This window comes from Rhipicephalus microplus, chromosome 2 (assembly GCF_043290135.1).
Source record: "Rhipicephalus microplus isolate Deutch F79 chromosome 2, USDA_Rmic, whole genome shotgun sequence".
Taxonomy (NCBI): domain Eukaryota; kingdom Metazoa; phylum Arthropoda; class Arachnida; order Ixodida; family Ixodidae; genus Rhipicephalus; species Rhipicephalus microplus.
In genome coordinates, this window is record NC_134701.1 from 63,371,117 (window position 1) to 63,395,817 (window position 24,701).

Sequence of the window (24,701 nt, forward strand, 5' to 3'; positions counted from 1 at the left end):
CATCGTCTGTTGCGTGTTCCCGCATTCCCAGTAAAGCAGTTGTTAGTGAGAGCTCGTGCTCTGTGGCCTTTCATTGTCTTTTGGTGTTCCCGTACTCCCAGTAAAGCAGTTGTTAGTGAGAGCTCATGCTGTGCGGCCCTTCATTGTCTGTTGTGTGTCCCACACTCCCAGTAAAGCAGTTGTTAGTGAGCGCTCGTGCTCTGTAGCCCTTCATTGTCTGTCATGTGTTCCCGAACTCCCAGTAAAGCAGTTGTTAGTGAGTGCTCGTGCAGTGCGGCCCTTCATTGTCTTTTGTGTGTTCCCGCTCTCCCAGTAAAGCAGTTAGTGAGTGCTCGTGCTGTGTGACCCCTAATTGTCTGTTGTGTGTTCCCACACTCCCAGTAAAGCAGTTGTTAGTGAGCGCTCGTGATGTGTGGCCCTTCATTGTCTGTTGTGTGTTCCCGCACTCCCAGTAAAGCAGTTGTTAGTGAGCGCTTTTGCTGTGCAGCCCTTCATTGTGTGTTGTGCGTTCCCGCACTCCCAGTAAACCAGTTGTTAGTGAACGCTCGTGCTGAGTGACCCTTCAATGTCTGTTGTGTGTTCCCGCACTCCCGGTAAAGCAGTTGTTAGTGAGCGCTCGTGCTGTGTGGCACTTCATTGTTTGTTGGTGTTAGCGCACTCCCAGTAAAGCAGTTGTTAGTGAGAGCTCATGCTGTGCGGCCCTTCATTGTCTGTTGTGTGTTCCCGCACTCCCAGTAAAGCAGTTGTTAGTGAGCGCTCGTGGTGTGTGGCCCTTCATTGTCTGTTGTGTGTTCCCGCACTACCAGTAAAGCAGTTGTTATTGAGCGCTTGTGCTGTGTGGCCCTTGATTGTGTGGTGTGTGTTCCCGCACTCCCAGTAAACCAGTTGTTAGTGAACTCTCGTGCTGAGTGGCCCTTCATTGTCTGTTGTGTGTTCCTGTACTCCCAGTAAAGCGGTTTTTAGTGAGCGCTCGTGCTGTGTGGCACTTCATTGTCCATTGGTGGTTCCGCGCTCTCAGTAAAGCAGTTGTTAGTCAGAGCTCATGCTGTGTAGCCCTTCATTGTCTGTTGTGTGTTCCCACACTCCCAGTAAAGGAGTTGTTAGTGAGCGCTCGTGCTGTGTGGCCCTTCATTGTCTGTCGTGTGTTCCCGTACTCCCAGTAAAGTAGTTGTTTGTGCGCGCTGATGCTGTGCGGCCCTTCATTGTTTGTTGTGTGTTCCCACACTCCCAGTATAACAGTTGTTAGTGAGCGCTCGTGCTGTGTGGCCCTTCATTGTCTGTTGTGTGTACCTGCACTCCCAGTAAAGTAGTTGTTAGTCAGCGCTCGTGCTGTGCGGCCCTTCATTGTCTGTTGTGTGTTCCCGCACTCCCAATAAAGCAGTTGCTAGTGAGCGCTTGTGCTGTGAGGCCCTTCATTGTCTGTTGTGTGTTCCTACACTCCCAGTAAAGCAGTTGTTAGTGAGTGCTCGTGCACCGTGGCCCTTCATTGTCTGTTGTGTGTTCCCGCTCTCCCAGTAAAGCAGTTGTTAGTGAGCGCTCGCGCTGGGTGACCCTTAATTGTATGTTCTGTGTTTCCACACTCCCAGTAAAGCAGCTGTTAGTGAGCGCTCGTGATGTGTGGCCCTTCATTGTGTGTTGTGTGTTCCCGCACTTTCAGTAAAGCAGTTGTTAGTGAGCGCTTGTGCTGTGCGTCCCTTTATTGTGTGTTGTGTGTTCCCGCACTCCCAGTAAACCAGTTGATAGTGAACGCTCGTGCTGAGTGACGCTTCATTATCTGTTGTGTGTTCCCACACTCCCGGTAAAGCGGTTGTTAGTGAGCGCTCGTGCTGTGTGGCACTTCATTGTTTGTTGGTGTTACCGCACTCCCAGTAAAGCAGTTGTTAGTGAGCGCTTGTGCTGTGCGGCCCTTCATTATCTGATGTGTGTTCCCGCATTCCCAGTAAAGCAGTTGTTAGTGAGCACTTATGCTGTGTGGCCCTTAATTGCCTGTTGTGTGTTCCCACACTCCCAGTAAAGGAGTTGTTAGTGAGCGCTCGTGCTGTGTGGCCCTTCATTGTCGGTCGTGTGTTCTCGTACTCCCAGTAAAGTAGTTGTTTGTGCGCGCTGATGCTGTGCGGCCCTTCATTGTTTGTTGTGTGTTCCCACACTCCCAGTAAAACAGTTGTTAGTGAGCACTCGTGCTGTGTGGCCCTTCATTGTCTGTTGCGTGTACCTGCACTCCCAGTAAAGTCGTTGTTAGTGAGCCCTCGTGCAGTGTGGCCCTTCATTGTCTTTTGTGTGTTCCCGCTCTCCCAGTAAAGCAGTTGTTAGTTAGTGCTCGTGCTGTGTGACCCCTAATTGTCTGTTGTGTGTTCCCACACTCCCAGTAAAGCAGTTGTTAGTGAGCGCTCGTGATGTTTGGCCCTTCATATTCTGTTGTGTGTTCCCGCACTCCCAGTGAAGCAGTTGTTAGTGAGCGCTTGTGCTGTGCAGCCCTTCATTGTGTGTTGTGCGTTCCCGCACTCCCAGTGAACGAGTTGTTAGTGAACGCTCGTGCTGAGTGACCCTTCAATGTCTGTTGTGTGTTCCCGCACTCCCAGTAAAGCAGTTGTTAGTGAGCGATCGTGCTGTGTGGCACTTCATTGTTTGTTGGTGTTACCGCACTCCCAGTAAAGCAGTTGTTAGTGAGAGCTCATGCTGTGCGGCCCTTCATTGTCTGTTGTGTGTTCCCGCACTCCCAGTAAAGCAGTTGTTTGTGAGCGCTCGTGATGTGTGGCCCTTCATTGTCTGTTGTGTGTTCCCGCACTACCAGTAAAGCAGTTGTTAGAGAGCGCTTGTGTTGTGTGGCCCTTCATTGTGTGTTGTGTGTTCCCGCACTCCCAGTAAACCAGTTGTTAGTGAACTCTCGTGCTTAGTGGCCCTTCATTGTCTGTTGTGTGTTCCCGTACTCCCAGTAAAGCAGTTGTTAGTGAGCGCTCGTGCTGTGTGGCACTTCATTGTCTATTGGTGGTTCCATGCTCTCAGTAAAGTAGTTGTTAGTCAGAGCTCATGCTGTGTAGCCCTTCATTGTCTGTTATGTGTAACTCCCAGTAAAGCAGTTGTTAGTGAGCGCTCGTGCTGTGTGGCACTTCATTGTCTGTTGGTGTTCCCGCACTCCAAGTAAAGCAGTTGTTAGTTAGAGCTCATGCTGTGCGGCCATTCGTTGTCTGTTGTGTGTTCCCGCACTCCCAGTAAACCAGTTGATAGTGAATGCTCGTGGTGAGTGACCCTTCATTGACTGTTGTGTGTTCCCGCACTCCCAGTAAACCAGTTGTGAGTGAACGCTCATGTTGTGTGGCTCTGCATCGTCTGTTGCGTGTTCCCGCAATCCCAGTAAAGCCGTTGTTAGTGAGCGCTCGTGCTGTGTGGCCTTTCATTGTCTGTTGGTGTTCCCGCAGTCTCAGTAAAGCAGTTGTTAGTGAGAGCTCAAGCTGTGCGGCCTTTCATTGTCTGTTGTGTGTTCCCACACTCCCAGTAAAGCAGCTGTTAGTGAGCACTAGTGATGTGTGGTCCGTCATTGTGTGTTGTGTGTTCCCGGTCTCCCACTGAAGCAGTTGTTAGTGAGCGCTCGTGCTGTGTGACCCTTCATTGTCTGTTGGTGTTCCCACACGCCCAGTAAAGCAGCTCTGAGTGAGCGCTCGTGATGTGTGGCCCTTCATTGTGTGTTGTTTGCTCCCGCACTCCCGGTAAAGCAGTTGTTAGTGAGAGCTTGTGCTGTGCGGCCCTTCATTGTGTGTTGTGTGTTCCTGCACTCCCAGTAAACCAGTTGATAGTGAACGCTCGTGCTGAGTGACCCTTCATTGACTGTTGTGTGTTCCCGCACTCCCAGTAAACCAGTTGTGAGTGAACGCTCGTGCTGTGTAGCCCTTCATTGTCTGTTATGTGTTCCCGCACTCCCAGTAAAGCAGTTGTTAGTGAGTGTTCGTGCACTGTGGCCCTTCATTGTCTGTTGTGTGTTCTCGCACTCCCAGTAAAGCAGTTGTTTGTGAGCGCTCGTGCTGTGTAGCCCTTCATTGTCTGTTGTGTGTTCCCACACTCCCAGTAAAGTAGTTGTTAGTGAGCGCTCGTGCTGTGTAGCCCTCCATTGTCTGTTATGTGTTCTCGAACTCACAGTAAAGCAGTTGTTAGTGAGTGCTCGTGCAGTGTGGCCCTTCATTGTCTGTTGTGTGTTCCCGCTCTCCCAGTAAAGCAGTTGTTAGTGAGTGCTCGTGCTGTGTGACCCTTGAATGTCTGTTGTGTGTTTCCACACTCCCAGTAAAGCAGTTGTTAGTGAGCGCTCGTGATGTGTGGCCCTTCATTGTCTGTTGTGTGTTTCCGCACTCCCGGTAAAGCAGTTGTTAGTGAGCGCTTGTGCTGTGCGGCCCTTCATTGTGTGTTGTGCGTACCGCACTCCCAGTAAACCAGTTGTTAGTGAACGCTCGTGCTGAGTGACCCTTCATTGACTGTTGTGTGTTCCCGCACTCCCAGTAAACCAGTTGTGAGTGAACGCTCATGTTGTGTGGCCCTGCATCGTCTGTTTTGTGTTCCCGCATTCCCAGTAAAGCCGTTGTTAGTGAGCGCTCGTGCTGTGTGGCCTTTCATTGTCTGTTGGTGTCCCCGCAGTCCCAGTAAAGCAGTTGTTAGTGAGAGCTCATGCTGTGTGACCCTTCATTGTCTGTTGGTGTTCCCACACGCCCAGTAAAGCAGCTGTTAGTGAGCGCTCGTGATGGTTGGCCCTTTATTGTGTGTTGTGTGCTCCCGCACTCCCAGTAAAGCAGTTGTTAGTGAGCGCTTGTGCTGTGCGGCCCTTCATTGTGTGTTGTGTGTTCCCGCACTCCCAGTAAACCATTTGATAGTGAACGCTCGTGCTGAGTGACCCTTTATTGATTGTTGTGTGTTCCCGCACTCCCAGTAAACCAGTTGTGAGTAAACGCTCATGCTGTGTGGCCCTGCATCGTCTGTTGCGTGTTCCCGCATTCCCAGTAAAGCAGTTGTTAGTGAGAGCTCGTGCTCTGTGGCCTTTCATTGTCTTTTGGTGTTCCCGTACTCCCAGTAAAGCAGTTGTTAGTGAGAGCTCATGCTGTGCGGCCCTTCATTGTCTGTTGTGTGTCCCACACTCCCAGTAAAGCAGTTGTTAGTGAGCGCTCGTGCTCTGTAGCCCTTCATTGTCTGTCATGTGTTCCCGAACTCCCAGTAAAGCAGTTGTTAGTGAGTGCTCGTGCAGTGCGGCCCTTCATTGTCTTTTGTGTGTTCCCGCTCTCCCAGTAAAGCAGTTGTTAGTGAGTGCTCGTGCTGTGTGACCCCTAATTGTCTGTTGTGTGTTCCCACACTCCCAGTAAAGCAGTTGTTAGTGAGCGCTCGTGATGTGTGGCCCTTCATTGTCTGTTGTGTGTTCCCGCACTCCCAGTAAAGCAGTTGTTAGTGAGCGCTTTTGCTGTGCAGCCCTTCATTGTGTGTTGTGCGTTCCCGCACTCCCAGTAAACCAGTTGTTAGTGAACGCTCGTGCTGAGTGACCCTTCAATGTCTGTTGTGTGTTCCCGCACTCCCGGTAAAGCAGTTGTTAGTGAGCGCTCGTGCTGTGTGGCACTTCATTGTTTGTTGGTGTTAGCGCACTCCCAGTAAAGCAGTTGTTAGTGAGAGCTCATGCTGTGCGGCCCTTCATTGTCTGTTGTGTGTTCCCGCACTCCCAGTAAAGCAGTTGTTAGTGAGCGCTCGTGGTGTGTGGCCCTTCATTGTCTGTTGTGTGTTCCCGCACTACCAGTAAAGCAGTTGTTATTGAGCGCTTGTGCTGTGTGGCCCTTGATTGTGTGGTGTGTGTTCCCGCACTCCCAGTAAACCAGTTGTTAGTGAACTCTCGTGCTGAGTGGCCCTTCATTGTCTGTTGTGTGTTCCTGTACTCCCAGTAAAGCGGTTTTTAGTGAGCGCTCGTGCTGTGTGGCACTTCATTGTCCATTGGTGGTTCCGCGCTCTCAGTAAAGCAGTTGTTAGTCAGAGCTCATGCTGTGTAGCCCTTCATTGTCTGTTGTGTGTTCCCACACTCCCAGTAAAGGAGTTGTTAGTGAGCGCTCGTGCTGTGTGGCCCTTCATTGTCTGTCGTGTGTTCCCGTACTCCCAGTAAAGTAGTTGTTTGTGCGCGCTGATGCTGTGCGGCCCTTCATTGTTTGTTGTGTGTTCCCACACTCCCAGTATAACAGTTGTTAGTGAGCGCTCGTGCTGTGTGGCCCTTCATTGTCTGTTGTGTGTACCTGCACTCCCAGTAAAGTAGTTGTTAGTCAGCGCTCGTGCTGTGCGGCCCTTCATTGTCTGTTGTGTGTTCCCGCACTCCCAATAAAGCAGTTGCTAGTGAGCGCTTGTGCTGTGAGGCCCTTCATTGTCTGTTGTGTGTTCCTACACTCCCAGTAAAGCAGTTGTTAGTGAGTGCTCGTGCACCGTGGCCCTTCATTGTCTGTTGTGTGTTCCCGCTCTCCCAGTAAAGCAGTTGTTAGTGAGCGCTCGCGCTGGGTGACCCTTAATTGTATGTTCTGTGTTTCCACACTCCCAGTAAAGCAGCTGTTAGTGAGCGCTCGTGATGTGTGGCCCTTCATTGTGTGTTGTGTGTTCCCGCACTTTCAGTAAAGCAGTTGTTAGTGAGCGCTTGTGCTGTGCGTCCCTTTATTGTGTGTTGTGTGTTCCCGCACTCCCAGTAAACCAGTTGATAGTGAACGCTCGTGCTGAGTGACGCTTCATTATCTGTTGTGTGTTCCCACACTCCCGGTAAAGCGGTTGTTAGTGAGCGCTCGTGCTGTGTGGCACTTCATTGTTTGTTGGTGTTACCGCACTCCCAGTAAAGCAGTTGTTAGTGAGCGCTTGTGCTGTGCGGCCCTTCATTATCTGATGTGTGTTCCCGCATTCCCAGTAAAGCAGTTGTTAGTGAGCACTTATGCTGTGTGGCCCTTAATTGCCTGTTGTGTGTTCCCACACTCCCAGTAAAGGAGTTGTTAGTGAGCGCTCGTGCTGTGTGGCCCTTCATTGTCGGTCGTGTGTTCTCGTACTCCCAGTAAAGTAGTTGTTTGTGCGCGCTGATGCTGTGCGGCCCTTCATTGTTTGTTGTGTGTTCCCACACTCCCAGTAAAACAGTTGTTAGTGAGCACTCGTGCTGTGTGGCCCTTCATTGTCTGTTGCGTGTACCTGCACTCCCAGTAAAGTCGTTGTTAGTGAGCCCTCGTGCTGTGCGGCCCTTCATTGTCTGTTGTGTGTTCCCGCATTTCCAATAAAGCAGTTGCTAGTGAGCGCTCGTGCTGTGAGGCCCTTCATTATCTGTTGTGTGTTCCTGCACTCCCAGTAAAGCAGTTGTTAGTGAGTGCTCGTGCTGTGCGGCCCTTCATTGTCTGTCCTGTGTTAGCAGAGAAGTTAGTGAGCGCTTGTTCTGTGTGTCTCTCCTCGGCGTGTTGGGCGTTCCTACGCTTCCTGTTCGCTGAACGAATATAGCCACCAGTAAAGCTCAGCCTATAGTTTGCGTCTCTCTCGATCTTTCGAAGCCCTCAGCAAAAGGTAGAAATCACAGGCAGTGCGATTGCGGAACTAGCAGAGCTACGAACGTCCTTTGGTGTATGCCGAGTGATACACATAGTTTGTTGTAATATTTTAGCACTATTTTTATTCATGGGTAATACCTGTCTAGGCTACCACTCCATTTTCACTCTAAGCATTTGTTGAGCCAATCTTCTTGGTATTGATTTGATTTTTAGACAGCATTTGTTACTATCATAACCATTTTGTTTAGGCCTCTGTTCATTTTGTTTCAGTGGATGCAACTCGTAGTTAGGTTCATCAAAACACGTACAGAATATTATGCGTTGTGATGTGTTTTTGCATTTAGTAGTTACTAGTATGTTTCCTAAAGCTAAATTTGCTGCCAGAAACCTAGTCAGGGGATTGCTCAGTATTTAGTTGTGTCCCCCTAGGTAATATTGTATGCAGTTCAGCCTAAACGAAGCAAACCGAAGTAATTCTTTGTGTTTAAGGCTGCTCCTACTGGTCTGATCAAATCCTGGAGGTATCACAGCAAGAAAAATGTCGACATTATATTTACTCTCGCATTCAATCGCAGTTATATATAAGCACGTGCACGCAGGGGTTCACCCTTTTCTAATCATCCAAAGGAGAGAACTCATTTTTCCGCTCACCTTTACTTTGTTCGACATTAACCCTCATGTTTCGATGCACGGAGTTTGGCTATGTAGTTGTTTTTTACTATACAGGCGGCCAAGGACCTTCGTGGTTGTAGTGATGTTTACTTCCTACTTTTTCCCAGGAAAGACGGAGACAAGCCGGAGATGGAAAGCTCCCTCAGGAAAGCCGGGGATGGACGAAAGGTGTCCGTGAGAAGCCCCTCATCGGGTTATTTTGATTTCTACATCCATTCCGGAGCTGGTTTTCGTTCGAACTCTACCAAAGAGGATGCGGGGGGAGGGTGCTGTAATAAATCTTTTCCCCCTCCCTCTTAATGAAGAACCTTCTCGCGCACCTGCGATCACAGGAATGCATATGGCTTTGAGAATTCGCTGGTATGCTTGTTGTAACATTGTTGAGATGTTACGGGGAGATGACAGAGGAGTTTACTTGCGATATTGCCACGCGTAAATGCCAGGGGCGAGGAAGATAAAACCAGCGAATAAGATTTAGGCCGTGCGATTTCGAACAAGTGTAATCCCCTGACCTCCGGCCGTTCGTATATGTGGTCCGTACCATAGCATTTTTGCCTTAATTATTCTGTTGGCTAGCTGTCGGCTTTAATAGGAAAGTGAGAACCAGTGCCAACAAGAGTTATCACTTCATGGCCGTCAATGTGAACGACGAGTTCAGCACTGTTGACTTTGGTTACATTGGTAGTTGTCACATACGTCGCATTTGTCATTAACATCGTCTTCGGCGTTGGCGGCTTCTAGTTGTCGTTCGTCGTAATGGGGGTTATTTGGAGTTCTCATTATTCGAACGTTTCCCCCACCCCTGAGGTAGCTGCATCGAGATTCCCCGTCGCGGGCTACGTAACCTGGATCTGGCGACGTCCTTAGATCAGTGACTGTTCGGCAAGCTGTAGCGAGCAGGACATGGAGAACGTCAACTTGCGGGGTTATCTTGCTGGGTATGTTCGGATCTTGCGGCGTTATGTTCAGAGGAACATTGTTGTTTGCTCTCGGAGCATCAAGCATAGCGTAATTGGGATAGCAAGGAAATCTTGAGTACTGAGCATCACAATAGCGTAAAACGTTGTAGACGTGCTCTACTCAGTCGCAATCAAGGCACACTGGTCGGTGGTCAGTGGTATGCCACAAATTGGTCTTACGACTAGTAGAATAGTAGCAATCCACCACGAATCTATCTTTCAGTGTTCGGATTCATGTTGGCCATACTGCAAACTTCGTGACACTGAGATCAGCGGCGTTGGTAGAGTCGACGGTGATGAGATCGGCTCTGTAAGTAGGGTTAGGGTGGCCTAAACTTTGGAAGTGGTGGTGTAGAAGGTGCGATACCGTGTTTCGGGAAGCACAACCGTAAGTAAGATGTCGTGGCACATCATTCAATCGTCATCATCAGCCTGACTACGTCCACTGCAGGACAAAGGTCTCTCTGATGTTTCGCGAGTTAACCCGGTCCTGTACTTGCTGCTGCCAATTTATACCCACAAACTTCTTAATCTCATCTGCCCACCTAACCTTCTGTCTCTCCCTAACCCGCTTTCCTTCTCTGGGCACATCATTATAGCCCGACAAACAGCCTGATGGACCTTTTCTTAGACATAGTCTCAAACGACACAGTCGCTGTCGGCTTGGTTTGTTGAATTAAACCAAGGTGCCCAAGCTCGTCTCGAAGGTTCTCCTGGATGACTTTCCGCAGAGGCTTGTCGTTGCTCACAGCCTTAATTGCTACAGAATTGATAATATTATGCTTTAGGTTTTGGTGCGGCAAGGGCTCTTCAATTGCTGTGGTTTGATGGTTGAACTCAGCTACCAATGTCCGTGGATTTTTGACAAGCCTAGCAGCAGTTGCTCCTTCACTGCTCGCATGAGATATCATGACCTTGTTTCTTCTGCCATCAGAACCTGCTTTGCGGAAAAGGCGGGGCCATGTCTTTGGCGAACATGGCAACGCTCTTGCCTGGTCTCGCAAAAGATGTTGCACTTTCTGTCTTCTGTAGACACCCATAATGCTGTCAGGCAGCTGGGTGCGGCAATTGTTTCATGTAGCCAAGCTCTATTCTCGTCTTATGTACCACGTCCAAGCATTGTTCTTCATGCGCGCTGATTGTATTTCGCACAGCATTTCTATCCTCCATGGTCTTGTCCGTCCCACGTCAGTACAATATTTATGCTGTCAAAGTGATCAGGGCCACAAAAGTCAAGATGGCGCAAGCATAAGACAGTCCATGCTCTTCTTCTTCACCTTACAGATCATATACACAGAACATTACTCTCCTGTGGCGAATGCACCGAATCCGTGCACATGAACAAAGACATTAGTGGGGTTGGCCACTACACGCATGAGCCAGTGTTATTCCGTGCGTGATAGGGCTTTAGGAGGACATGGTGAATTATGTCGGTGCGGGTACGAGTCGACGGCGATGAAGACAATTGTTTGATTTGTTCTGTCAAGCTCGTTACTTCAAAGCATAAATAGTATGGCCAGGTGTATGGGAGATAGAGAAAGTTTTATTCAAAAGTCAGTCATTTTTATTAAAGATGTACTGGAACATGAGCTTTTCAGGAAGCTCGACTTTGTGTACTAGAGACCAAAGAAGGACAAGAGATCCAGAAAGAAAGGGTCTCTTCCTATGACGATATCGCAACAAGATTGCTGACAGATTTGCGTGTCGGTTAATAGAATGCGTGGAAGTTGATGAACATGATCAGCGCAGATAATAGCTTCATGAGCGTACTCAGTAGGTAGGTGAAAAGAAGGAGGCAGCATCGTGTTCTTAGGCAACGCTGGATTACAATCAAACGAGGCAAAGTCGAATAACCAACCATCTCGTGCCGGAACGTGTTTTACGCTAACCTCACAAAAGGACTGACGGAAGCCTAATTTGGTGGTCAGCTGACATTAGAATTGCCATCATGTCAGTAATGGTTAGATTTATCCGCTCTGCCAAGTCATTCGTTTTTTAATGGTAGGCGGTTGTTAGTTTATGATTTGTCGAGGAAAACGTAAGGATGTCATTTATTACTCTAGACGAAACTGTCTACCACAGTCGGTGAAGCGTTGAAGTCGTGTCTGCGCTGAAGGATAACGTTTGCAGCAAGAATTCTGCTACGGCGGTGGCGCAGCTGGTTAAAAGTGCGCAAGTAATTGCAAACTGCGTGGCGTAATTCGTGGGACCGGTGATTCAGTGATCCCCAAGCCTGACGTAAGGAATGAACCAAGCAGTTCGAGGGTGACAGGATGAAACGGTTCATACTAGACAGTGAGAGATTGAAGACGGCCAGCTGGCGGGAAAGTTGACTTCTAGCGAACCTGACAAAAGTCGTGAGAGGTAATGCAATGCCCTACTAATCTATAAATTCCGGGTCATTCCTGGCCAGTAGAGCTGACGGCGTGCTTGATCGTAGGAGCGCGAAAAGCCTAGTTGCCCCGCTGTTAGCACATCGTGAAGCTGGGCCAGAACAGTCGAATGAAGGTGAGCCAGAAGCACAAACAAATGCACGGACTTTTCTGATAGAATTTCGACATATGGTCAAGATCATCAGGCAGCAAACTGCGATAAAGCAAAGTGCCACCGCGTAGCACGAAGAGACAATGGGATGAATCAGGAGCCGGTGAGTGGAGGCGGTGAATGATCATGTAAAGAGTCGGGTATCGGCATTGCTCAGCAAAACTCTTGAAGAGATCAGTTGTTGCGAACACAGATGAAATGATATCGCTCATCGAAGCTTGTGGAGGGTCTACAGAATAAGGGGAGGAAGTTGGCGTCCTGATGCATGTGGTCCGACTGGCAGACGACTGTGGATGTGTACTCGTGCAGTTGTAATGCCAAACGACCAATGTAACCAGATAGATCCTTAAGAGAAAGCAGCCAGCAGAGCGTGTGGTGATCACTGACAATGGCGAAGGGTCTGCCACACAGATATCGGAGAAATTTATCAACGGCTGAAACAGGAGCGATGCACTCTCTCTGTCTTGTTCAATAATTCCGTTCAGCTGTGGAAAGAAGCGACTGGCGTATGCAGCAACCTTATCTTGACTGCTTTGACTAGGGCCGAGAATAGCGCTGATGACATGACCACTGGCATCGGTACGTACTTGGGTAGTTGCCGAGTCGTCGAAATGAACGAACACAGGGGCGATGGGAGTAGGTAGACAAAATTAAAATAAAAATCAAGGGAGCTTATCTAGGGAGTGAATGACGATGAGTGGAACGAAGTGTCCGTCAGCCCGTCCGTGCTTCTGTTCGTACGTTCGTTCTTGCTTCCAATTGTCCGCGCGACTATCCATGCGTCCATACATGCGTAAATCCGTCTGTCAGGGCGTCCATCTACCCGCACGTGCACGCGTCCGTCCATATGTCCATCCGTCTTCTAGTCTATCTGTCCGTATGTGCCTGCGTTCATCTAGTACCATCATCTCGCATCTCATCCCCTGTGGCACATACCCGCTCCGCTCATCCGTCCATTCGTCCATCCTTCTGATAGTCTGTCTGTCCGTCCGTTCATGCGTCCGTCCATGCGTCCATATAGTGAATACTCAAAGTACCGCCATCTCCCATCTCGCATCACGGTGGCTACGTACGACAACGACGTAGGATGGACAGATCCACGCTTTAAGGAGCTTCGCCCCTAAAATGGCCGACATTCGGTTACGGGCCCAAGAAAAGGAGGCATCTTTTTTTAAAAGGAAGTGGATGGGCTCTGCAATCGTTGCAAAATCTTCAACAAAGCGGCAAAAATATGAGCTTATGCCAAAGAAAGAGCGAATGTTGTTGGAGAAATATTCAGTTGGGGAGTCCATAATAGCGCGTATTTTTGCTCGGTCCAGTCGTATACCCGCCGTGTGCACAAGCTAGCCTAGAATGGGGATATCTAGGTGGTTGAAGTGGCATTTCGATGAATTCAGGTGAATACTTGCGGCGCGCAAAGTTTGTAATAATACAGCTGAAAAGCGTTGAAGGTGACTTCTGATCATGGGTGAGAAAAAAACGACATTGTCGATGTAGCAAACGCATGTGCACCACAAGGAACCAAAAACTAGGCTTTCTGTCATGCGCTCAAATGTTTCTGGAGCCAAATAACAGCTCAAATAACAGGATCGAATTGAAGGCCACACAGTGTATTGAAAGTAGCTTTCTGCTGAACATTTTCATCGATAGCAATTTGTAAATAGTCTAAGCTAGTGTTAATGAAAGAAAGGTTCTCTGTACCATAAGGAGAATTAAGGGTGTCGTCTGTTCACGACCATCTTTATCTTGTTGAGCCAATAGTCATAGTCAGCGCAGAACCACCAGGTGTCCTTCTACTTCTTCACAAAAACAACAGGTGACACCAAAGAACTAAGATGGTTTCATGATGTTCTCAGAGAACATCTTGTGGACTTCCACCCGAATGATGCCAACAAAAGGCGTAAGTCATCGGTTTGGAAAGAGAAAGGTTCAGGGTAATCATGTCGACAAACGGTTCCTCAGATGTCGCGCTAGCAGCAGGGTCGACTGACGCCAGCTGTGGCACATACATGGCCAGGGAAATAGGGTTGTGTGCGTCTAAAATGGTGTGTTGCCCAGCCCGATACCTTCAGGATGCAGTTGTTCGCAACGTCCAAAGGTATATACAGGTAAGCATGCGTAATTTGCAGAAACAGTCATTAATGAGGGAGGCAGAATTCAAGGAAGGGGTAAGCAGGTAGGCACCATCACGTACATGAGCGCATGGTGTAAAAGAGAAGTACGTCATCGTAGTTGAGTGGAAGTTCGTCAACGAGCTGGGTTACACGTAAACATAGATTCCGCGTGAAGGTCAGGTCGGGCATGCCAGGAAGCTGTTAATTTCAGCAGAATACTGAATAGGTGAAGAATGCGGGCTCAGAAATTCATGACTTGCGATGAGGTCCTGAGGGAAATCTTCCATAACAGCAAAGAGAAATGAGATCATGTGGCTAGCGAAGCTAGCCACATGATCATACATGATTGTACCGCTGAGTACAATCTAAGAACACAAGGGGTACAGCCATCAGCTACACGAGCAACAGGCGATGAAGCTGGTGTAAGAACCTTATGAGATGAATGGAGAGGTGAGCGTTTATGACTAATAATTGGGCTCTAGTGTGGATGAGCGCCAAAACAAGTTCACCATCAACATCTTCGTCCAAAATGTCTCGTCGGATAGCCTGAGTCAAAGGACGATTTCCGAGTTGGTAGGCCCATGCAGGATCACCTCTGGTTGCTGCACTTGTCAATTTTCTGAAGAGGCGCGGTGAGGGTAAGGCGGGGGTACGGTGGCGTTAAGCGATGAAGATAAGATAACGAGGAACGTCTCCGGTTTTGTGGGGAATGAGAGTGGTCGTAACCTAAGGCTGAAGTTCCGACGTCCAGGTTTGGTGGGTTCTTGCGGGCAGAATAGGATGAAGATTGAGTGTCTTCGGGACTGCACGGTGCACAAAGACACGATGGCCTACTATAGCGGCCGAAAGTGGGAGACTCTCAAGCTTCGCCTTTAAAGGTTGAACGCGATTGTGATACTTTAGTCATTCTGCATACTTTAATCACTTTTGAATAGTTTTATTGTATATTGTTACACGAGAAGTTTAAATTGTTGATTATTGCAGTCTAATAAATAAAGTTAAAAGAGGCTTGTTTCAGAGAAGCCTCAGCATATTGCGGCATTCTGTGTTATGGGTAGCATGCTTTAGACCATGAGGAATGACGCACGTGAAATATACTCGAACTTGCTATGTGCCCACTACGTGGTCCTAAGAAAAACGCGCAATAACGTTTGTGCTTTTTAAAGACGATAGTCTTTCTTTGGAACCTTCAACGCAAAAATTTTGATTTGTCCGTCTGTCTGTATTTTCGTCTGTTTGTTCACTCATACCAGCATTGTGTACTTGAAACGGCTGACCCTATCCACAGCGACTACCAATGTTGCTCAAGGTGGAGCGTTCATGCTTGTGCAATTGTCAATTAAAAAGCAATTATTGCGCATGTCTGGGGCACCATAAGAACACGCACATATTCTGCATATGCATCTCTTACTAGAAACCCATACATAAGTAATTTTAAGGACCGTAGCGCTTATCACGCTGCACTTACCATGCAACACTTGCATGAAACGGGGAGTGTTTTCAACGCTTTGCCAAGACGAGATTGTGGTGGCACCTACCCGTCGCCTCGTGTTCTACAGCTTATCACTTCTGAGACGGGCGCGCACGGCCCCGCGCTTTGCTTTACAAAAGAAACTGCCAGATGGCGCTCATGTCTCACGGGTGACGTGACTTGATGCGCTACTTCGCCTCCACTGCACGCTCGAGGCACTCTAACGCAGTGCCTCCGGAATACCATTCACCAATTTTCTTGGCAGAACATCAAATAAATGTTTTGATCACTCTCTCCACACGCAGGACTATCGTCTTTAGACGACGTTTGCAGATTTTATGCAGGTACGGGGCCAATTTTTTGTAATGACTGGTGGCTTTAACCCACGAATATTTCATCAGCATCACATGTTGGAGACCCAATGGCAATATAAGCTTGTATACCACTATACTGTCATTTTACATGCTGCATTGGGAAGCCTGTATTCAGGTCACCTGTGTTTGTAATGCATGAACGTTATTTTTAGCGCATCTCGAAGAAGACACATGGCTGTGTGGCAAAAAACCTGCTTGCCACGCAAGAGGTTTTAAACCTCACTGGGTGCTGGAAAGCTTTATTGTTTATTTTATTGATGTCTCTCAATTTTTCGGTCATGTCCACGATGGTGATTTCTCACCCAAAGCCAACGACACCCACGCCGGAGTTTCTGCAATACGAGCTCTTAAACTCTCTCGTATTAATAGCAATAGATGTGCCCTACCCTAATGTAGTTATAACATATCGGTCCGGCATCACATGTGGGCCACTGGTTCGTGTCATGGTAGCGAGACTAGGTTGGTTGTGGGTGGTATGTTGGAACAGGGCTGACCACAGGACGGCTTTCGTTACGTATGGGCTGGATATCTGCGTTTTCTAGTTCTTCGCGCACGACGGCCTGATTAATGACATTGTCGGGGGGGGGGCATTTTGTAAGAACGAACCAGCGGAGCTAATGGGCATGCTGAACCGATGAGCTGGAGCGTGACGTCATCTAACGGTGACGTGGCAGTGTGCTAGGAAACTGGACAATTTGCTGCGTGGTTCGTAGGCTCTTCCCTTCTTCGAAGCGTCAGCAATCCCTGGTGATGTCGTCAGTGAAGGGGCAGACCTTGTAGACTATTAAGTGGAAGGCGTCATCAGCGATGCCTTCAAGAACTTTGTGAACTACGGGAGTTCGGTTGTTAGCTTGCCGGAACAAGGCTGAAATATTTTGGATACACACTATGCACGCTTCTATGCCGGTTAGTGCATGACACTAAAGTTGTTTCCGAGCTGGTCGTTTGGATTTATTGGGCTTTCTGAAGAGGTCCGATTTTTCGTTAATATACATCGCAACTGGCCAGCTCCTACTCGTGCGTGTCGAGCCACACAGTGGCAGTTCCCCTCAGGTAGTAGCTGATGCTTGCCAGCATCAAAGTGCGATCCCACTGGTTGGTCTTGCTGGCACGCTCATTGGTGGCCAGCCAATCTTTGACGTGCACTTTATGCGTTCTGCAGAAGGGGTCAGGGTTTCGGAGTTGGGTCACAAAAACGTGGCTTGGTTAAGTTGCCAAAGTGGTAGCTACATCGGCGTAACTGCCTTTCGACATGATAGTTTGCCCCAAAAAATGCCCGCTGTGGAGTTCGTGATCTGCATTGGATATAACCCGAATTTACACAAAAATGCTACAGGGAGACGACAAGTAGAAACGGCTATACTTACAATATTCACACAAACAAAGTTATCGGGACAACAACAGCCAAGATGGCGCGAGCAGGATACAGCACGTCTTCCTCTTCTCCTTTCTCTAGGTTAGCGGCAGGTAACGACATAACTTGTATAATGCCTATTTATCGTTAGTTTACTTCCCTTAATACATTTTGGCTGTCGAGGCTCTTTGAACGCATCATCACCGCTTGAACAAGCCTTCCTAGGTAAAATGAGTCTATAATTGTGAAAAATATAAATATTTAGGTTTGCAGAAACCTTAAACGCACTCTCGAAAGTGAATTGGTATATTCTCGTGAACTCTTCATTTGCATCATCCTTTCGTTATGACCACCAGAATTTTAAACCCTAACTTATGGTGAGACAAATGACAGTTTTATCATAATAGGAAATTTTATTAACATTTGTCTGTGAGAAGCCGCAACGATGTAGTAGTTGCTTATGCTGGATGCCAGCTGATATACTTATTAAAAGAAGATGAATAGGCTAGAGCAGGAACATATGCTTGCGCATTCTTAAACGGCTGTAAACGTCAACATAAACGTAAAACACTCCCAATCTCCATCCGAAGAGAACCAGCTACTTAGAGGATGCATACGTGGTCCGCATTGTTCTCCAAAATGTTTTTTTTGGCTGCTTTATAAGAAACATACATTACTCAGGAAAGTTTTATTTTTAGCTACGACGTGGTATTTTGCATCATTTTGAAGTTTTTAGAGGTGACAATAAAATAAAAGATGTGTAAATCGTTGAGCCTCACAAGTAGCTAGGAGCATTAATTTTTTTCTTGAACATGTTGAACCGCTGCCTACCTTGTGCTGGCATACATCGACCCAGGTTGGCCGTACATCATAGGCGGTGAGCAGAACGCCATCTGCGGCTGCGGTGCAAACGCCATGGAGGGTGGCTGCTGCATGAACTGCTGCGGTTGAAGTCCCATTGGTTGCATCATCCCTGCCATCATTTGTGGGGGAGATGCAGGGGCCGCAAGCATCATTTGTGGTTGCTGGGCGGCTCCAGGCACTGGTTGGTACATCATAGGAGGCGTCACAGGACGCACGTCCACTTGACTTCCGCTGAGAACACAGCGCCATGTGGTTCTGTCACTGATATGAACAAATGCTTTTCCATAGAAATTTCTCTGGTATTAACACATAACTGCCACAGAATGCTTACTAAATATTCAGACTACAATTGCAAACAATACTAAAAGATAAAGATGGTCGTTCAGAAAACGTATAAGCTACTGCTTGTGCAGGCCTCCTTCCTCTAAAACTGTAATCGTTTCTCATTTGCAAACTGTCTGACTGGGTTTAGAATGGTTGTATAACTGACCGATTGATCAACACACGAACCGGCTGACGTATTTCATGACAAGTGTTTTATAGCTGCGCACTAGTTCGCTGCACGGATAATTAAGCTTTAAGTGGAGTATTTCGCTCACAACATTAGTGCTTCTTGAGGTGTAGTATTGCAACACGACAAGGAAACACAATATGAGCCAAAAATTAGGCATGACACTTGCCTTCCTCTGGTGATATTCACTCGAGTTTGCGAGCTGATGTTCACGTTGATCCTGTGAAGAGATAAAAATAGCTGATATTTGAAAAAAAGTATAGCCGCAAGGGCAAAACAATGAATATGATAGCAACAACTTGGAATGTTACGCTGAAAATAGCAAGCAGATCGAAACGTTCAGCGTGCTGCTCAGGCACAAGTAACGCACGAAAACAACACGCACATGAAGAGCGGTGTGAAATAACAACGTTTATAGCTCGACACTTAACGGGCTGTTCAAATGAAAACGACGCACGAAACGTAACCACCAGTACAGATGAGCATAAAATAAGAAGTGTCCCGGTTGTTACTTAGCTTTGTCTGAAAAGCGCCCCTTTTAAATGCGAAGCATTTCTTGACACACTTCGGTGATTTTGAGAGTATCTATTTATATATCTTCTTTGTCCCTTAGTGCATACATCCGATTTTGCCTATCCCAAGTTTCCTTTTGAATGCTTTGACGCTTCCTCCGTTTTTCAGAGCGTGTTAAATTCTCTCCATGTTACACCTTCTTACATCGCATAAATTGCGCCTAATAATCAACTTCGAAAGCTCTGCCAGGTATATTTTGTCTGTTGTACTTGAGACTTTCATGATGTGACGCTTCTTAGATTCTTTGTTTCCTGAGAGAGCTTGCCAGTGTCCTGTCTAACTACCCTGCCTACAACTTCCACTGCCCTCTCCGTAATGATAATCGTAAGATTATCATTCATATTATCTACGCTAAGGCTGGTTTCCTCACTAAGAGCCGAGTACCTGTTCTGAAGCGAGACTCTGAATTCCGGTACTTTCCCTCTCAGTGCTAGCTCATTGATTGGCTTCTTGCGTATCAGTTTCTGTCGTTCCTTCTTCAAGTCTAGGTGTATTCGAGACCGTATCATTCTGTGGTCACTGCATCATACCTTGCCACCCACTTCCACATCCTGCACAATGCCTGAGTGTGCACTCATTAAAAAGTCTATTTCGTTCTTATTTTCTCCATTAGGGCTCTTATATGTCCCCTTGCGGTTTCGTCGTTTTCGGTAGAAGGCATTCAAAATCCGTAAATTATTGCGTTCTGCGAATTCTACTAGTTGCTCTGCACTGGCGTTTCTAGTACCGATGCCATAATCCACTACTGCCTGGTCTCCAGTCTGCTTCTTTCCTACCTTTGCATTAAAGTCTCCCAAAAGTATAGTACACTGTATTTTTACCTTACTCATTGCCGATTCCACGTCTTCATAGAAGCTTTCAACTGAAGCGTCATCATGACTGGATGTAGACGCGTAAGCCTGTACCACCTTCATCTTGTATCTCTTACGTCATGGCATGATGTACCAAGGCAAAATAACTACCACATATGGACAGGATAGTTAAAATGACGGAGGAGTTTCACAGTCATCTGTACAGTAGCCGGGACCACCACGACCTTATTACTATAGGAACTAGCAGTAACCCAGATGACACCCCACCAGTAATAATAAAAGAAGTCAGAAAAGCTTTCGAGAGCATGCAAAGAGGCAAAGCTGCTGGTAAGGATCAGGTAACATCAGATCTGCTGAAAGATGGAGGACAGATTGTGTTAGAAAAACCAGCCACCCTGTTTATGAGATGTCTCCTGATGGGAAGAGTACCAGAGTCTTGGAAGAGTGCTAACATCATCTTAATACATGAAAAAGGAGATGACAAGGACTTGAAGAATTACAGGCCTTGAAGAATTGAAGGACTTGAAGAATTGAAGAATCAGCTTGCTCTCTGTAGTATACAAGCTATTTACAAAGGTAGTTGCTAACAGAGTAAAGAGAACATTAGAGTTCAATCAACCAAAGGAACAAGCAGGATTTCGAAAAGGCTACTCAACAATCGACCACATTCATACTATCAAACAGGTAATAGAGAAATGCTCAGAATATAACCAACCACTATACATAGCCTTCATAAATTACGAGAAGGCGTCTGATTCAGTTGAAATATCAGCCGTCATGCAAACAATGCGGAATCGGGGCCTCGATGAAGTATATATAAACATCCTGGAAGAAATCTGCAGGGGATTGACTGCTACGATAGTGCTTCATATAAAAAGCAACAGAATACCAATCAAGAAGGGTGTAAGGCATGGAGACACAATCTCCCCAATGCTATTTACCGCGTGCTTACAGGAGGTTTTCAGAAGCCTAGAATGGGAACAGTTAGGGATAAGAGTTAATGGAGAGTACCTTAGTAACCTGCGCTTTTCCAATGACATTGCATTGCTGAGTAACTCAGGGGACGAATCGCAACTCATGATTACGGAGTTGGACAAGAAGAGCAGAAAGATGGGTCTTAAAATTAATCTGCAGAAAACGAAAGAAATGTACAACCTCGGGAAAGAGCAGCGCTTTGAAATAGGTAATAGTGCACTTCAAGTTGTAAAAGACTACGTCTACTTAGGGCAGGTACTAACCGTGAAGCCGAACCTCGAGTTTGAAGTAACTAGAAGAATAAGAATGGGGTGGAGCACATTTGGCAAGCACTCTCAAATAATGACAGGTAGATTGCCACTTTTCCTCAAGGGGAAGGTATATAACAGCTGTATCTTGCCGCTACGTATCTATGGAGTGGAAACCTGGAGATTTACAAAGAAGGTTAAGCCTAAATTGAGGACAACGCAGTGAGCAACGGAAAGGAAAATGGTCGGTGTGACCTTAAGAGACAAGAAGAGAGCAGAGTGGATTAGGGAACAAACCAGGGTTGAAGATATCATAGTTGAAATCAAGAAGAGCATATTGACGTGGGCCTGGCATGTAGCACGTAGACAGGATAACCGCTGGTCATTAAGGGTAACTAACTAGATTCCCAGATAAGACAAGTGGGTTAGGGGGAGACAGAAGGTTAGGTGGGCAGATGAGATTAATAAGTTTGTGGGTATAAATTGGCAGCAGCAAGCACAGGACCGGGTTAACTGGCGGAACATGGGAGAGGCCTTTGTCCTGCAGTAGACGTAGTCGGGCTGATGAGGATGATGATGATCTATCTATCTATCTATCTATCTATCTATCTATCTATCTATCTATCTATCTATCTATCTATCTATCTATCTATCTATCTGACTACGACGTTTAGCTCTCTTGGCCATTTCGATAAAGTAAGCGATATCAATACTGGTATGGCATAACATGGCTGTATGACGAGCAAAATAATTAGTCATAACATGAAAATCATCACATGTATGTCGCGATTTACATTTCATGCTCTTGCTGCTCTTGCGGTGGTTTCGTTCACACATGTTTTAAACTGGTATGGTATGACATGACTGGATGGCAAACGCAAGCGATAGACCCTAACATGAAAATCAAGACATGAATGTCGTGTACCAACATGACTCCATGCAACACTCATGACGCGCTCGCGGATGTTGCACTTGCTTCGAATATACCAAGTTTGGTATTACGAGACGTGAATGAATGACAAATGTATGTGACAGGTGAAACATGACAAGCATGAGATGTGTGTCATGTAACAACATGACTACATTCTACGCTCATAATGTGCTCGTGGCCGTTTCGCTTGCTTCACATATGCCAAATTCAATAATACCGGAGGCGAAGGGACGACATAGGTAAATGACTTGTCCAAAGATGTAATCATAACAAGCGTGTCACGTAGTAACATGACTACAAGCCACACTCATAATGCGCTCATGGCCGTTTCGCTAGCTTGACATGCCAAATTTGGTATTACGTCACGTGAATGAATGACGAAAGTATGTGACTGGTGGAAACATAATAATTTTGAGATGGTTGTTATGTCATAACATGAATACATGCCACACTCACGGCCAGAATATAGAATACTCTCACTTGACCTGGCGGGCGTTCGCTTCGTAGCGTCATGCCGGTGATGCCATGCCAGGCGCTGATCTGCCTGCCACATACTCGTAGGCACTAGGTGCTGCGTTGCCGTGACTAATGTACATTTGAGCGCGCCCGGCGTCCTTCCGTTACGAAGAGAGGCAGACGCTGAGCTGTCCAGGTAACGTCGTTGGCGCGAAACGCAGCATGTCGCATTTCGCTCCGGTTGCCACCGGGCCGCGCCGGTGGACGCTGGTCGCGGCGGTCGCGCCTGGCGTCAGACTATAGAGTGCTCGCGTTTTGCTAGCGAAGCGCCACTCTGCACAGCGTGTAAGCGCGTCGTCGTTACGTCCGAGCATACTGGGCCCTTCACGATGCACTCGCCACCTTTCCGCTAGCTCCACATATACCAAATTTGGTGTTACGAGAGGTCAATAAATGATTGATGATTGATTGATATGTGGGGTTTAACGTCCCAAAACCACTATATGACTATGAGAGACGCCGTAGTGGAGGGCTCCGGAAATTTAGACCACCTGGGGTTCTTTAACGTGCACCCAAATCTGAGCACACGGGCCTACAACATTTCCGCCTCCATCGAAAATGCAGCCGCCGCAGACGGGATTCGAACCCGCGCCCTGCGGGTCAGCAGCCGAGTACCTTAGCCACTAGACCACCACGGCGGGGCGGTCAATGAATGAAGAAGGCATATGGTTGGTGCAAACATGATAATCATGACAGACGTGTCATGTAGATCATGACAAGATATCATGCTCGTGATGCGCTCGTGGCCGTTTCGCTAGCTCAACATATACGAAATTAGGTCTCACGTGAGGGTTAATACACGACGAAGGTAAATGACAAGTTCAAACATGATAATCAAGACATACCAATCTTGTACAGCATAATTTACGTCAGCCTCGTAATGTTGTGCTGAATTTAACGTGACACATTAACCTTCCTACTTCGTTCTTCGCATATCATCGATACCCACTCTAAGTGAGATCGGTCAATTTTTAGCAAATGAAGCTTGTGAGGCGAGCGAAGTGATCTTTGTGCACCGGCAAACGCAGCGCTATCGTTTCTGTGAAAGCCCAAGGGGTATGATCCTACCGTACCGCAAGATAAGCGCGCACACGCAAAAACGTCTACCCCCATTCCCACTCCCGCGGGGCAAATTGTGCGCGGTGGATGAGCGCATGATCGCGCGTCACCACGTCGCGACAAGAGGAGTACTTAACGCGCTCTTTGCGTCATCTCGCTGGTAATGCGGAAAATACGCTATTTCCCCGTGATTGGAAGCGCCAGCTGTAATTGGTGGATATAAATAGGTTGACGTTTGAACGTGGAAATTGGAGTGCCTTCGTGGCTCAGTGGCCAATGCCATGCGCCGAGGACTGCGTGGTCGGCCGTTCGCTCCGCATGCCGAAGTGAAATTGTTCTTTTCCTTTTTGCGTTTCAATATATATAGATACGTATACATATACCGTGAACGACAGCAGCGACAAACACGAAAGCCGGTGGTGAAAACAGTCGAGTGTGTCCATAGAATTGCTATCGCAATAAAAGTCTCACAGATAATTATATATGTAGGGTAAGGCGGTGCAAAATGAGACGCGGGGCAAACGCGACATTTTGACTATACCGAGATTGGCAGCTAACAAAAAAAGTACTTTTTTTGTTTCTTCTTTCGACCGATAGGTGCTGGTGCGTGAGTACTTGTAAATCCAAAACATTTCTTAGCGAACTTCGGCAAGTTTTTAGCTATCTATTATCTAGCGGCCTACAACTTTTAGCTCTCCTGGCCGTTTGCATGATGGGATCTATACCAAAATTGGTATGGCGTAACATGATCGTATGACGAGCATAAGTGAGTAGTCATAACATGAAATTTATGATAGGCATGTCATAAATGTCATGGTTTGCATGGCATGGTCTTGCTGCTGTAGCGATGGTTTCGTTCACATGACGTATTGCATAACTGGTATAATATGACATGCCTGCAGGGCGAACATAAGTTACAGACCCTAACGTGGAAATCACAAGATGCACGTCGTGTGAGTCGTGACTACACGCCATGCTCGTGGTGTGCTCGTGGTCGTTTTGCTAGCTTTACATAGACTAAATTTGGTGTTACGCGACGTTAATGGATGACGATCGTATATGACTGGTGCGAACACGAAAATCATAACATGTGTGTCATAAAAGACCATGACTACATGCTACGCTCATGATGCGCTCACGGTAGTTTATCTGGCTTCACATATACCTATTTTGGTATTACGTGACATGAATAGATGAAGGTATGTGACTGGTG

General features: G+C 47.2%; 1 protein-coding gene across 2 annotated transcripts in view; it reads right to left on the reverse strand.

Moving 5' to 3' along the window:
- The window catches only part of LOC119169872 (arginine kinase-like), a 169,161-nt gene that overhangs the window by 124,841 nt on the left and 19,619 nt on the right, over positions 1 to 24,701 (reverse strand). For both annotated transcript variants that reach the window (XM_075886510.1, XM_075886511.1), the window contains exons 2-3: positions 18,544 to 18,594; positions 17,831 to 18,094 (exon numbers count right to left, since the gene is read on the reverse strand). In XM_075886510.1, coding sequence (XP_075742625.1) covers positions 17,831 to 18,094; positions 18,544 to 18,594 — 315 coding nt within the window. The remainder of the gene's footprint in view (positions 1 to 17,830; positions 18,095 to 18,543; positions 18,595 to 24,701) is intronic.